The sequence below is a fragment of the Pogonomyrmex barbatus genome, unplaced genomic scaffold (assembly GCF_055798465.1).
Source record: "Pogonomyrmex barbatus isolate J1 unplaced genomic scaffold, ASM5579846v1 scaffold7, whole genome shotgun sequence".
Taxonomy (NCBI): domain Eukaryota; kingdom Metazoa; phylum Arthropoda; class Insecta; order Hymenoptera; family Formicidae; genus Pogonomyrmex; species Pogonomyrmex barbatus.
Genome location: NW_028297171.1, coordinates 3624879 through 3641251, shown reverse-complemented (window position 1 = coordinate 3641251; position 16373 = coordinate 3624879). Strand labels below are relative to the sequence as shown.

Sequence of the window (16373 nt, the reverse complement as noted above, 5' to 3'; positions counted from 1 at the left end):
ACGCGAACACACTTATATTCGCGAGGAGCGCGAGTTCGAAACTAGTAAAAGGAACAGAGGATCTTCTTTCTCTCTTGTAGCGCTGGGTAAATACGTATACGCAATTTCCAGAGACAGAAGTTAAATTAATCTTAAGATTTGTGCCCCGGGGTATATATCCTCTTCTTCCGCTAAGTTTTTCTTTTCTTACTCTGTAAAGTAAGTTTGTCCCATAAAAACTTCATTACGAGACGCGAGAGTGTCCCCGCCGCAAATTGCATTGTATTTATCGATAAAAAGGTGCAGTCGTGCCGCATAATAATTTATAACTAACAAAATTTCCGTAAATTTTCATACACGACGTGACCTGGAATTCACGGACTTGCGGAGCAAGTAGGCGGAATGCGCGTTACGAACAAACAAAATTTTGTTTGCCAATAGTATTTTAACTGCCGATTGCGTTTCTAGATGCTTGTCGATAATGTCACATGTTGCGACAAAAGCGAAATTGTTCCGGGTTTGTATCACGTATCAGCAATGCGAATTTTATCCGGCGGATTATACCGGAACGTAACTGGCTTTATGAAATGAGTGCACGTACAATTGCAATATTCATACCGCAAACCTTGCACCGGTAACACACACGTGCGTCCTGTAATTTGATTTAACGTAAACCAGACAATATTATTTCGCAGCATACATTTTCTAATAACGTAGCAAATAAATTCGTGTGATTTTATTACGTTTTACGAGTTTCTGTTTTCTATTAAAAATGTGTATTACAAACCATTATTTCGCTAATGGAAGGTAAAAGCGTATTTTGATTTAACAAATATATGCAACACTGTTATTTAACAAATGTGTATGACACTGTTATTTAACTAAAATGTGCGAAGGTAAACTTTACGTGTGTGCAACCCTAAGCTTTAATTACTGTATTCTCTCTAAATACCTCGCTGAAATGTCTTACTATGCAAGGAACAGAGAAGGGCTACGTAATATTTTATGCCGTGCCTGAGAGAGAGAGAGAGAGAGAGAGAGAGAGAAAGAGAGAGAGAGAGAGAGATGGAAGCGAGGATTCCGCAGTAGAAACGGTCTACATGTGGTCAGACGTTGCTGCCTTCTGGCGCGAGAAAATACATATGAAGCAAAAACTTGTGAAAGCTTAAGTCACATATTTGAATTAGATGGTTTCTGCACATCCGAATTACGTCATTAAAATACTTATTTTATTGAGAAACTCATTTTTTTACAAAATTGTAAAAAATATTTACATAAATACAATAATAATTGTAGCACGATATTATGTATTCGGTCAAGAAATATTAAATATCACGTTACTGTTATTCTTTCTAATCGTGCGTGTATAAAAAAAAAAAATAATTATATTTATTTGCCCACATTTTTCTCGTCGTAAAAGAAAAACGAACTTTACCATAGGTGGCTATGACGTCTGTTACAGAATCTGCTATTCTATTATGAGAACGAAACTTGCTCACGACCCAGTGGCGTCGTTCTGCTGGAAGGCTGTTATTGCAATCGACTCATCACTGCTAAAGGCAAAGAACCAGATAAACAGGTACGCAACGTGTTACCTTCGTAGGCATGAATTCTCTCGCAAAGAGTGCACTCCGCGCGCGAACAAGATGAAAGAATTTTGACGAATTAAACGCATTTTACTTCCATTTCCGCTTTAATACATAGCATATATGCTTCTGTTCTATTGCAATATTATGGACGTACCAATAGAAATTGCATATGAAACTGTCGAGTTGTTAAAGTTTTCAAGCTTTTTCTAAACCCGAAGTTATATTTTTCAACAAACACGAGCGAAAGTTGTTCCGAGTTGTATATTTATGCCACAGAAAACAATTTTCATCACACGCATCAGTTAACTTTTTTTCTCTTACTTTTTCTAAGATAAAACCACGAAAATAATTATAGGAGGCAACACAAAATAATACAGTTTTCTATCTTCATTTATTTTACATGAATTTAAATGCGTAATAGATAATTTAATAGCGATATGTTAATGTATTTAAATGTCAAAGGCTAATATGTCGGTTGTATACATGTATTTTAATTTAAAGAATATGCTGCTTTTAACCTGCGCGGATGGGGACCGTGTTTTTCTATGAAATTTAATTGTATTGCGTTATTGATATTTGGAAAAATTGTGAACGATTTTTGCAACAGACATGTGCAGAGAATTTTTTTTTGCGACACGAAAATTTTCAAAACGAACTCGAATTTATAAAATAAATTCCTCGAAATATCCTTGACCTGGGGTGGAATTCTCTATAGGATTACACAAACGTCGCAATTATCTACTAAATGCGATCGTTTGATTTAATGTCCTTTTTATTCGATATTGAACTCGCTTAATACCGGACTCGGAATCAGAAAGTCTGCATTAAAGCCAAGTAGACGAGGTCGCTATCTTTTTTGATTTATAAATATAACAACAAAATGTTCTTAGTTCACTTTTCATGATCTTAGTATTACGAATTTTAAATTTTAAATTACCTCTTGTAAAAATTCGGACGGATGATATCTCCTTCAGACTTTCATATATACAAAATCCTTGAGAAACGAGCATATTTATTAAACAAATGAATTCGTAATGCGCCAAGCAATTAAAATGTTCGTCTACGACGTATGGACGCATAAGATAATAAGGATAGAGCGTATCGATTTCTGCAAAGGTCACGTGATGTTGGCTGGCTTTCCCGCTTTTTCTAAAGATATATCGGCCGTTCAGTTATTTTCTTTTGGTCTCCTAGACAAGGAGGAAACTGTTTTTTTTTTTCCTTATTTCCACTTTCGTTGCGGCCGCAACGATAAATCGATCGCACACGCGCATGTGTTGCGAAAAATAATGCGTAACTTTAACGGCCGCTTTAACAGCCTCGACTTCGTTTAGCAACGCAATTATCACCGACTAGAGCTGCAAAGCATATCAAATGAATCTCGTGGTCATTTCGCTTCGCAGAAGTCATTTTTGTTCTTCGTTCGGTTAAAAATCCATTTTTAATGATGCTTTTATTCGAAGCTTTTATTGAAGAGGAAAAACGTATGGTTATAAATATTATTCTAAGAGTCATTCGTATCACATTGTCAATATAACACAATCGGAATCGTAAGATTGAATACATAATGTTAATATTACTGTCTACTTAAAATAAATAAAATAAATCAAATATTTTAACAAAATATTTAAGGAAAAGTTTTTAATATTTACCAAAAGAGAAATATACCGAGCGTTTTATATGCGAAATATTTTCAGTTAAATTTTATCATCTTTCTGTCGTTTAATTCAATTTTTTTCAGTCAATCGTTGATTAAAGTAAAAATATTTACTCGCTTCTTAATGCGCGGCACGCACAGTCGAAATTGATTTGCAGCGAGAGAAAGAGCGTCGGAGTCGGCGTCGGTCTCGACGACGTTCGCGTCACGTTGCATCCATTGCGAGAACGACGACGACGTCCCTTCCTCTCTTGCGTTCGTACGAATCTGTACTCGTCGTCCCGTTTTACAACCATTGTCTATCGGTGACATCGTGAGCCTCCTACGAGATGCAGCGACGCGAGATATCCGCGGGTCCAATTACATATGCGTCCCTTTCCCGCGGAAACGTGACGTCCTTCTTCCCGATTCGTCTTTTTTGCAGCTGACGCAGCGGAAAACGTGTTTATACTTGGCAAACTTGGTAAATTAATTAATTAAGGACGACGGTCGTTGTTTGTGAATAAAGTGGCTTGTGCGTCGCGGCTTGACGCAACGAGACAAGATTATCCGATACGCCGCGCATTTCTTCTTCGCGATTCTCTCGTGCTCGATTGGAGACTCGTCTTGTATCTTAGGAAGGCACCTTATTTATCTTCTAATAGGAGTACGCCGTGCATTTCTTTCGAAGGTATACAGGTCAGATAAAGTAATACGTTTGTGTGTTATGCAAGAGTACAATTATAACTGAGTGTCAATCGGATGACATTCACTTTGGAATGTTCACTTATTGAAGCGTTCGCATAGAATCGACGATGAGTTATCGACTTGTTCTTTCGCAATCATCTGCTCCAGTTCAGGGCATTTTACGATACAAGCAGATACAAGTTAATTATCAAATCAACGAGCAATCTCTCTAAACAATTAAAGCTGTCGGTTGCAATAATATTTTATGTTTTTCATGCGCATATATAAAAAAAGAATTATTTTTATATATTGTTCATACATTTTATGTTGCACGAATAACTGTTTGCCGATGCGTAAGCTGCACGGATCGAAGGGATATCCATATATTCTATATAAACGTTTATTCTATATAACGTAAATGTTTTTTACGTTATTGCGTGAGCGAAAATGTTTTGCTGTAAAATGTTGTTGGATTTAGCGCGATCGAGACAACAGGACACAGATAAACATACACGTTGAATAAGGGAATCGTAAAAAATACGCATTTCAACGAATATTTGGTCGCCGTTGACGAATTCGTACGTGGAAATCGAGGGAATATATATTTTCGTTCGAACGCTCTGACGGTCTATTAACTGCATATTTATCCAGAATTAGCAAATGTTCCTGTTGCATAATATTTCCATTTGTCGATCACGATGACAAATGATAATGCAAATCATTGAATTAGCGTTACATTGAATCGGCATATTCGAATTATTATCCTGGAGGTGCGCTCATATTGAACGAGTTGAGTTTCTCATTTCCGACGGTTATTCTCGAGATAACGTGTTTGAGCGACATTACATTGCGGGAAAGTTACGAAAATGCAATGCGCTCTAACGAAATGAATAGCCGTCTAAATACTCCGTCATTTCGGTATGTTGTAACACAGAAAATACGTTCCACAGTTTACCCTCACATACAACTCGTATGAAATGTGCTTAAATCCTTTCATTTTACGAGCTAATTTCCGTTTTGCATAAAAGAAAGATGTTCAGCGACCAGTGACATTTATTAATTATACTATTATGTTGGGTGTGATTTGTAAATTACTAAATTACTTGTCTTTGAAATATCAAACATTAAATTAATTTTAATTGTTTTAATTTTATTTTGAACATTAATTTCAAGCAATATTGTGAAAAAATGACTATATATATATATGTATAAAAAACTATTTTTTTTAAATAATTGAGGCATACATCGAAATAATTCGAATTGTGCAAGAATTATTCATTATAAATTATTCTTGTAAATTATTCTTGTCTAACATAAATTATGCTTGTTAAAGTTGCATCTTCGTACAATCTTTTACCTTTTTAACTTTGTTATCGCGACCTGAAGACAAATGTACGGACAAATGTAGATCTCTCTACATTCTAGGAGAGCACGTGCTGGAATATTCTATATCCTTGCCGGAGGCAGCTTTGAATTTCTTGCATTATCGAACATTGTCGTTTGTTGCACAAACGAGACATTTTTCTTTCGCGAGATAACTGGGTTGCTCATCACCGATATAAAATCGTCCATCTTGTAAATTCCTTCTTTATTAATGGATTTCCCGATTAACTTCTAATCAGTCATGGTAATAAGTTTGTGACACGGCGAACAGGGGGAAGTAATTGTGTCTTGATTAATTATTCAAACGTTCGCATTAAGGTATTCGAGATATCAGTCGTTTTGTTTCATAAACTTCGCTTATTTGTTTAATTACTATGATAGAATATCTAGCTGCATTCTGAAAATACGTAGAACAGCTGAAGAACGTCCGTTAATAAATTATTTTTCCACTGCATCAGTGTCTACGCGAGAGAGAGAGAGAGAGAGAGAGAGAGAGAGAGAGAGAGAGAGAGAGAGATCCTCCTTGCTCATGCTTGCGAGGAGGTCAAGGATGATAATTCTATATAATATCGAGTATGAGGGTTAAATCTGACGGTTCTTAATCGAGCGTTCTGTACCTTCGAGATTTTACACGCTCCTCTGGGAATGCAGAAATATCCCGGCGTTACATCTGATCTCTAATTGACGCGCAAATAACGCCATCCGCTATTTTGTTATTTTCAAGTCACGACATCTCTCTCTCTCTCTCTCCCTCTCTCTCTCTCTCTCTCTCTCTCTCTCTTTCTCTCTCTCTCTCTGACAGTCGCGTATCTCTTATTAATATTATATGTTCTAGAAATATCCCTCGGCAGTAACTCTACGAATAAAAGACAACACTTGCCTTTTCAGAGCCATCTATTTTGCAGAGCGATGTGCGAGACGATATTAAAAAGATGAATGTTGAAAATATTTTAATGAAAAAAATAAAAATTGTCTTTGGAAAAATATAAATTGCGCTTTTCGGCGCCGTTGATGACTTCCACACTGGAAGAGCAGAAGTCTGCCGGAAACGCTTTCGCATTTGACATATCTTTGATAACTACAATCTGCTTTCATAATAATGTGCAAACTGCACATGATTATTATCGGCAATGTATGTTCCATTTATCTGCTTATGTGCGTTCTCAAAGCAGTAGTATACGGATGTAATAGATGTCGGAGAATATCATAGTAACTTCTGCCTCCTACATATAGGCTACGGGCTCTTCTAATTTTGATCGTTTCCTCTCAACAACACAAAATAATATTAATCTTTTAGAATATTGCAATATTTACTTGCCGTGATATATTGATATATCGTGATATATCGATATATTGACTGAACGGCGCCAATACTTCACCGTTTAATATCATTTATTAATTAAATAAAGTGTAGAAGTCTGTAAAAATCAATCAAGTACATACATTTAAAAATTTGAGAGAAGAAAAAAATAAATAAACATGGATTTAAGTAATTAATATAATTGACGCATATCATTCTCTTTATATATATTCAAAGATACCAAAATTACTCCATTTTACTGTGACAAGAATTCCTTTAAAGGTATTCCTTGTAGATTTCAGTTACAGAGTCCGGAATTGTGTTACGCTTTCCGATACGAAATCCTGGTGTAGAGTTTCTCTAACACTTCCAACGGTGTTTGAGAGATTAATTTCTTGAAAGTCTCGGTACTTGTGTTTATTCAAAACGTTACATCTGTTACACCGTCTCTGAGAGACTCTCAATTTTGGCGGTGGAATTGCAGCTTCTATCAACGGTGAATCCCGATCGGTGAATATTTTATGCGCTTCAGGTTCATGTAATGCATCATATCGGCCGTTCTCATTATTACGCGCCTTGTTTTAATTCCGCGAACTATGTAATTAATTATTTCCCCATCATAATACGCAACGACCAAAGTTCGCTAATTAACGTCGCGATATAATTAACGTCGGCGCGTTAATGTTAATAACAGGAGCCGATGACAAACGCGAGCCGAAGGATAATCGATACACCATAAAGGCATAATGTAAAAAAATTAATCCAAAACTCGAAATGTTATGCTGCTGCAATTCCGAGTTCTGTATTTGTATCGTTCTTCAGCTTTGACGTTGAGCTCGAAACGTTGATTCTCTGCAAATGCACAACCGACTCCTCCACGATTCGAATGGCGAGATAATCGAACAAGCTCGGCTTGGAGAGAAGATCAAACAAGCTCAAAGAAGCGATTAAACAACAGGAAAGACGGTAGATGGTAAAAAAATGAGTAAAATTTGTTGTCGGCCACGTGTGCGCTTCGCGTCGCGAGAAATTTTCAGATACGCCGAGAAATATGAGAGCAAAGAGAGAGAGAGAGAGAGAGAGAGAGAGAGAGAGAGAGAGAGAGAGAGAAAAAGCAGGATATCAGAAACCCCTACGGAATTGCAATTTTACGCAGGAGAATGCCTCGAGGGTCGTTTCCTCCGACGACTCTCTGTGGGACGGAAACTTCAAAAATAGAATTCAGCAGGACGATTCGTTTCTCTGAAATTTTTTATCCGTACATATAAAAAATACAGAAGATCCTTCTCGAAAGAAATCCACCGAAAGTGCTCCGTGGCAGATCGGTTAATTAGATTTGGTAAGATTTAATCTCGCTATTTCCGCAAGATTCTCTAATTTACGGAATAATTAAAAAAGCGCCGTTGATTTTTCTATTCTCAAAACACTTTGATATCAAACTTTACGAGGAAAGGAATAAATATTGATTCGTGAATCGGCGCGAATTACGATCGACGTTTCGATCGAGTTGAAGCCTCATTGAAATGCTTAAATCGCGCAATGCGCTATTTTACGCATAACCACCTGACGATGACGCGAGAGTAATCATTGTGGCAGGCCGCGGCAAATTTGCCCGTTAATTGATTCTCGAAGAGACGTGACAATCGCGCCCCGCTCTATGGCTCGAGCTCCCCATGGAGCGAAAGCCGGAGGTTGTGAAACTTCGATGTGATGTGCCTCGCGTAAAGTGGCGTAAATGTAACGGGCGCATTTCACGGCGCTTTAATTCGATGGCTGTCGGGCGCGGGCGATGACAATTGAACAGGCGCTGCGCCCGAAGGGAGAGGGGCTCGAAGAGCTGCTGCCGGCGTTTCGTGATACGCATAGCACATCGGGACGCGATGTTACAGCGCTGCTGCAACGCGCTGTATATATCGAGAGATTGCACGCGCCGCTTTCGCCCCGTCTCGGTTCTTATCGTCAATTCACAATTCGCTCTAACTGCCGTTGCACACTGATAACCGCCGCCGCCGTGGTCTTCCACCCTCCCAGTCTCCCTCCCCCCCTCCTGCCTCCTCCCCGCCTGAACTTTCGCCGTGAAATTAAATTCATTCTCGCGAATATATCACGGATTAAATTCAAACCGCGCCACTACAGGAAACCGATGCTTCTCCCGAGTAAGCGAGAGGTCAAGCGTGACTTGAATAGTTTCCATCGCGCTTTTCCTCTCTGAAACGTCAAAGCGCCACGGTTGACACGTATAAATATTTCTCGGCCGTCCGCAAAGATCTAAATTGGCATGTTTATATAGCGATCGTATTATACGAGAGAGAGAGAAAGAGAGAGAAAGAGAGAGAGAGAGAGAGAGGGGGCGGAAGGGGGGCGGTTATTATTTATTGCATACCGCTCTGTCAAACAATATTTCATTTTACAGGATTGTAAAATGCGTTGCGCGACTTCATTAGCCGTAATTACATCGGCATCACAGGATTAATTATGGAACTTCATAAAATTTATAAAACTGCCGGAGGGAGCATTTTACATAACATATTGTATGAAATTTGCGGACGAAATGAAAGTTGCGTATGAAAATTGCGCGAGCTTCGACGTGCACAAACGACAAAGTTTCGCGCTAATTAACTTTCGAAAATTCGTATCTGTCGATGTCCAACACCCGCGCTGATCGGACCATATCGATCTCGCTAAATATTGTCGACAATTCGCGCCGATATATATCGAAGTCTATATGTCAATGGCACTTCACGATACTCTTGAATGAATCCATCGCGAACTACGAAGATTAATGGGTGGCGGCCATCAGAATAGCATGCATTGGCCATCTGATACATAACGATGTCATCGAGTACTTCATCCAATCGATCGATTATATTTGCGCTCGATCGGCTCTCAAATTAATCCTACATCGATACATCTTTTTGTTAAATATAACACGTATATATCTAAAATTGAATGTATGTATCGGAATTGGGTGATGTCTGAACAATAATTATTCTGTTAATGTCATTAAAAAAATTTAGATTGATATTTCTGTAATATCTTTAATTTCAAATCAATTCTAAAATCTATTGACGCAAAATGAGAAAATATTTGCATTATATCTTTTTTTTTTGTAAGACGTATGTAAATTGGTAAGGTTGCTCGTTTACGAGTTAAAAGAATATCGCGATATAAAATTAAAATAAGAAATCCTTGGAAGTTTAAGAAGGTCATGGCAATCAATAGGATCCCGATTCCTCGATGCGGATTGTCGCGCAAAAGTACAATAAAAAAGAAAAAAAGGAAAAAAGAAGAAGAAAACCAAGGGACGCACATATTCTGGGGGATAAAACGCACGCCGGATGTTGGGGATGCTGGGGAATACTGAATTTTACATTGGCCTGACTACGCTGATACTACGCAGATGTTGCATGCACACGCGCGAAACAAGGCTACCGGGTAAAGGCATCGGGGTAGGCTGGCAAAAGGGGGTCAGGGGGGCATGAAGATGAAAAAGAAGGAGAGAGCCGGAGAGACAGAGGGAGAGAGAGAGATGCATTCGAGACCGACGTGGTCTGATCTCGCCTGTTGCTGCGTTACACATACATATGCATAGTCACCCAAGCACAAGCACGAGTTCAGTATATATACACCCTCTTTCTCTTTTATGCCTCTTTTCCCTCCTTCTTTTCTCTTGTTCTCTCTCTCTCTCTCTCTCTCTCTGTCTCTCTTTCTTTCATGTACAGACGTACACGTGAGCGCTAACCGCCACCCCTCGTGTCGCTCCACGGCCTTATTCTCACTCTCGTCCTGCCTCCCCTTCGGTTGCCGCGCGGCTTTGGGCTTGACGTTGCTGGTACCACTGCGGCAACCGGCATAGCATCAGAAGGGATGAATCGATTCTGTTTCCAGCTAAAAATAAGCTCCTCGTGGGAGCTTACCTCGCGCGGAGCAGCTTCCACGCCGCTTATCTCTTATCTCCCTTCGTCTCCCTTCTCTTCGCGCCACCCATCCCTCCCAACTCGCGCTAATTATGTTTTTGCTTGGGTCTACCTGAAACTTAAAATTCAATTTATGCTTTCTTGTGATATCTAGCATAATGGCATTCTGCAATGTATGCAACTAACACATCCTGGCATGTCGTCGATTTATACCTCACGTTTATTTTAACTGTTTTATTAATAATTTGTTTCTTGCTGTAACAGATTTTATATATATATATATGTGTGTGTGTGTGTGTGTGTGTGTGTGTGTGTGTGTGTGTGTGTGTGTGTGTGTGTGTGTGTGTGTGTGTGTGTGTGTGTATAAACATAAAAGAATTAAACATAAAATAATTAAAATGGAAACTAAAAGACATAATGTATTATTAAACTAAATTTTAATGCAGATACAGGTATTAAATCGTTTGTATAAAAAAGAAATAAAATAAGTATCGAGAAAGATTAAAATATATTATTAAAGTTTGTGTGTGTGTGTGTGTGTGTGTGTATATATATATATATATATATATAAAATCTTAAAACTAAAACCTTTATATATATATATAAAAAACCTTAAAAAAATTAAGATTATAATAATAATAATCTTAATTGTTTATTATTATTAATTGTATATATATATATATATATATATATATATATATACATATATATATCTGTATGTATATGTAAATACACACACACACACACACACACACACACACACACACACACACACACACACACACGTGTATGTACACAAACTTTAATAATATATTTTAATCTTTCTCGTTACTTATTTTATCTCTTTTTTTATATAAACGATTTAATATCTGTATCGTTAGAATTTACTTTAATTAAAATTTCCTTTAATACCTTCGAATTTACTTACGTTAGAATTTAGTTTAATAATACATCGTGTCCATTAGTTCTCTTCAATTTTTTTCTCTTCAATATTTTATTATCCTTTTATGTTTTCACATACTAAATTCACCATGTGTCATCACCGAAATGGCGATATACAATATATATAAGTGTCCCATCGCTCACTTTATCTCTGAATTCTTCTCTCTCACGATGGTATCAACGGATATCAATTACATCCGGCTTTTCCCGGAGGACACTAATTTCTGTCCGCTGTGGAAATGCACCCGGTAACGTTGGACGTGCATCGACGGCGAAGAGTGGCAGGTGGATTGTACAGTGCTGCTTGCCGCTCGGCAACAATAGATCGAACGTTCGTCGAAAGCACAAACGCCTGTCGATTGGACGACTTCGAGCGGGAATATCTCAATGGCGATTATATACCGTAGTTTCTCTCTACAGAAGAGCTAATCTCTTCACAAATGCCATATAAAATAAAATAATATAATATAATATAAAATATAATAATATAAAATAAAATAGTCCTTATAAAATAAAATAATTTGTTATTTGTATCTCGTGTACGTAATCACGTTGAAATCTAAGATTAACAGGTGCTCAGTACGACCTCGAGAGCGAGAGGGCGAGGCCGAGGGCAACGAAGGGGATATAGGTCGTAGGTGAGCGTCGCGCCGGAAACGAGATGAATCGCGAGAATTTCAACAATGTCCTCAACCGCTCGTCGACGATCTCTTGCGGAACTGTCCTTCTTTACATACATAAAGTTTCATCCATTATCGTACAGCTAATATTCCGTTACTATAAGACATTTTTTTTCCCGTATTATGATACATTAGCCATAATTTTACGCACATGTACGAGAAGAATATTAATATTTTCTCTCTACAGAAGAGCTAATCTCTTCACAAATGCCATATAAAATAAAATAATATAATATAATATAAAATATAATAATATAAAATAAAATAGTCCTTATAAAATAAAATAATTTGTTATTTGTATCTCGTGTACGTAATCACGTTGAAATCTAATGTAAAATGACGTCAGAAAATTAAGAAAGAAAAAGAAAAAAACAAGGTTTTTATCAAGCAATTTATCAGGAAATACATTACATTATGTTCTTACATAATTGAGATGCATTTTAGAAATTAATAACCTGATACAAATGTAATTCATATATATATTAATAGAAGCTTTACGACCACTTGAAATAAAATTAATGAAATCGATACTAAAATGCGATAATTTATCTTGTTATCTCAATTTCAGTTTTACGAAAAGCAATTTTGTCCTTAAGTTGCAAAATGCTTTCATGTATACTAAGATGTATATACATGTATATACATGGATGTTCCAGATTTTTTATAACGACCGTTAATTGCAGACTCCTAAAATTATTTTGAGATAAAAATCCTCATATCAAAATAATAATTGTATGATCGTATTGCCAAAACATATGTATTTTAAACAGTTTAATTGATTAATTTTCGTTTTAAAAGTGACTTCAGAAGTCCGCCACTGATGGTGGTTATGGGAGGTCTGGGACATTCTGTATATTCTGTATAAACTATTATAATTACATATTATAAACATGTTTTGGTATCAAAAGGTCGAATTACTTATTAGTTTAATATTTTGATTATAATATAGCTGCACACTGCACTGCAGTAATATTTGCATCCATAATATCCATAACTGTTTCTCTCTCACTACAAATATATTAATTATATAACGATATTAAAGTGCAAAATAATTTGTATTTTATTAATATATGAAATATTAAATTGTAATATATAGTATAGATGCAAGTATCGTTCGATAACTTCTAATATGGAAATGATTTTCATAAAATATGTAATAAAAAATATTATATTTTATATATATATATATATATATATATATATATTTTATATATATATATATATAAAGTTTTATATTATAAGATACAAATATCTTAAATTATTAATACATTATAAACTCATGAAAAAACTAATTTTCACGGTAATGTAAAACGTAATTTTTACGTAAAATTTAATCTGAGATATATACTTTATGTATTGTTAAAAATGATGAAAAATATTTAAAATTTAGAAATTCGAAATTTGAATACTTTGGATTTAGATGTTTCTTTATATATCTTTCTAGGAGAGTTTTGTTTAAAAGACTATTTTGCATACGAATGTTGCTAATAATTAATAGCGGAAATTTCCGCACAAACTTCTTGCATTTGAACCAGAAAAGAAATCGTCTACTATCGTGCAAAATACACGTGCTGGTAATTTGTACGATTTAATTAATTAACATTGTAAATTATTATACAATATTTTAATTTGTTCGTACGACATGTATTTCGTTTTTTGGTTTGATTCTTCATAATAAATCTTGCATTGCGCTAAAAATGCAATCTCATTAATTTTCTGCATGCATTTGGACACGCGATAATTCATATATACACGTGCATTAACTCGGTCAGAACTGCGTGTACGAATGGATATATAATATATTATTTTTATTATGTTCATATTAATACTCGTTACACGCACATGTAATCCAATAATTCTCGATCGTCCTCATAAATTGAATTCCAACTACTATTATGTTTAATTTGAATAAATTATAACGCTACGAGCTAATAATCAATCGCGCGCGGTCATTGCGCGCGTTATTTATCGTCCATCTGTATATTGCAGACTAGACGAGCAGGAACAACTTTGCGACCCAGAGTGAATTCTGTTCTTCCCCTTACTTTATCAAACATTTACCCTTGGCATTCATCTCAATTTCCCGACAATCGGGGGGGATCGCGTGCGCGCGCGTCGGGGTGCACAATTTACCTCAATTATATGTGAGCCCGAAATGGCATGTTCAAAAAGGTTTATTAGATGTCCACGAGGATATATTATATCGTCTTTGTTTATTTCAAAGACCCCAACTGGTCCTTATTTTGCGTTAACTGTTACTGTGTGCGCTTTTCATTATGCGCTTCGGAACGCTGCATTATCGCGTCACACATTATCGCGACTTGCATTGATCGGAGATACAAGTCGTCTGTCGTCTGGCAATAGAAATTTTGAGCTTCTCCTTTGAGCCCTCTCTCGCTCTTCCTTTCTCTTCCCCTCCGCAGGAAACGTCTATCGAATCTCTGACTGACGAGAGGTGAAATGTATCGTAAAACAGTGTTGTTCGAATTGCAGCGTACCTGCACGTCCGTAACATTGAATGGCGGGAGAGATATATCCGGAGATATTCCGTCTGACGCGATTTTATTGAAGTCTCATCTCGCGTGCGAAAATCTATAACAAGCTCGAACGTGCCGCGAATTGTGTTCGACGATCTCGGGATTTATCAGGGTCTATCCCCGGAAACCCTGCTAGGCGATAATTTATAGGATGTCATGTGGGAAAAGTTCAATTTTCTCACGTAAGGGAAAGGGGCGAGTTATATAAATTCGTCATTAATTAATTTTAATTCCGCTTCCGCTTCGAAGAGTATTTCGGATTAAACAATAACAGAATAACTTTCATTTGGCTGTAAAATAACGTAAAATAATAATATAAAAAGTCGGCGGTGGAAGCTGTTTCTGCAGCTTTATTAAATGTAACAGGAATTAATGTATATACAAAACATAGAGAATAAAGGATACGCGGCCTATGAAAATTATTGTAAACTTTGTTCATTATGTATTCCTTCAATTTAGTGCACATTATTCACCGAAGAGTGCCTATGTTTTTGTCTTCAATATAAATTAATTTTTATATTCCGTGCTATTATTTTTTTAGTTATTTTTTCTCGCACATCATCTTTCGTATCCTTATACATTTTTAAAATGTTCATGTTTTATTTCGCGTTTTCGATCTGTCCATGCGAAGAGAGAGAGAGAGAGAGAGAGAGAGAGAGAGAGGCTTTGCATGTCTTTTTTATTATTTTAAACTTTCGATTTCTCACACGTGCACATTATAAAAGTTGTATTTTGAGGCCGTCGTGCGACCCTCGAATGGCAGTTTTTATTTAAAAATTCAGAACCACGAGCGTGAACTTTTCAGTAGGGATTCACACCGACGTAATATCGATTTCTGTATGTTACATGAAGAAAAAAAAATTTTGTTTGTTCGTCATAACGGACATATAACAATAAATTGTATCTATGTTATTTTTTTCAAAATTGAATTCGCCGAAATTATTCCGATTTTTAACTCGTCATCGTGATACCCTGGGGCTATTAAAAGTGGGTCAGATAACTCTTGACTCGCCTTTTTATCAAATGATTATTTTACGTAAAATACACATAATTTTTATATATAAAAAAAAAGTATTATATTTATTTTTAAAATTGCCAACGTGCGTATAAATGAGAATACGAAAGACAAGGATAAAATATACTTTTTTATCAAATAATTCCGATTCGGTAGTTAAGCTGTCTGTTTCCTTTAACATTATTTTAATAAAATAATTTAACTCTTTTTGATTCTATATCGCAATATTAAATGCACAATGTACTGCGTATTTCACCATCATAGATATTTTATCAAGCGAAGAGAACTCGGCCATTTCTCTCGTTGATCATTTGAATTTGTGACGATTTAACGAGGCTCGATAACCAATTACAATCTCGATAACTATGCATAGGTGCTGGAACCAGAATTTACATATTGCATATGTTTCGAGAACCAGAAAATCGAAGTTAATAAACGAAAAGGCTCGAATACAGCGGCTGTAACATATATATATATATATATATATATATATATATATATATATATAGAATGTGCTGTTATCTCTTTGAATTTCTGATCGGTATTCGGAGCGAGATGAGCATGTCCCTGCTTATTAAATGCGCATTAAATTCTGAGCTGAGATTATCATTAGCGCGATCTTTTTTATCAAATCGCGATTGCTCGCAGTTAACGCGTTCACAAATGTAGAGGAGTTTTACTTATCGTCGCTGCTTTATGAAAGAGCCA

General features: G+C 36.2%; 1 protein-coding gene across 5 annotated transcripts in view; it reads left to right on the top strand.

Moving 5' to 3' along the window:
* The window catches only part of LOC105428051 (ras-specific guanine nucleotide-releasing factor 2), a 53895-nt gene that overhangs the window by 6908 nt on the left and 30614 nt on the right, over positions 1-16373 (top strand). For 4 of the 5 annotated variants that reach the window (XM_089083102.1, XM_089083098.1, XM_089083099.1 and 1 more), the window contains exon 4: positions 1442-1558. The exons of the other annotated variant lie outside the window; for it this stretch is intronic. In XM_089083102.1, coding sequence (XP_088939228.1) covers positions 1442-1558 — 117 coding nt within the window. The remainder of the gene's footprint in view (positions 1-1441; positions 1559-16373) is intronic. 5 annotated transcript variants of the gene reach the window in all.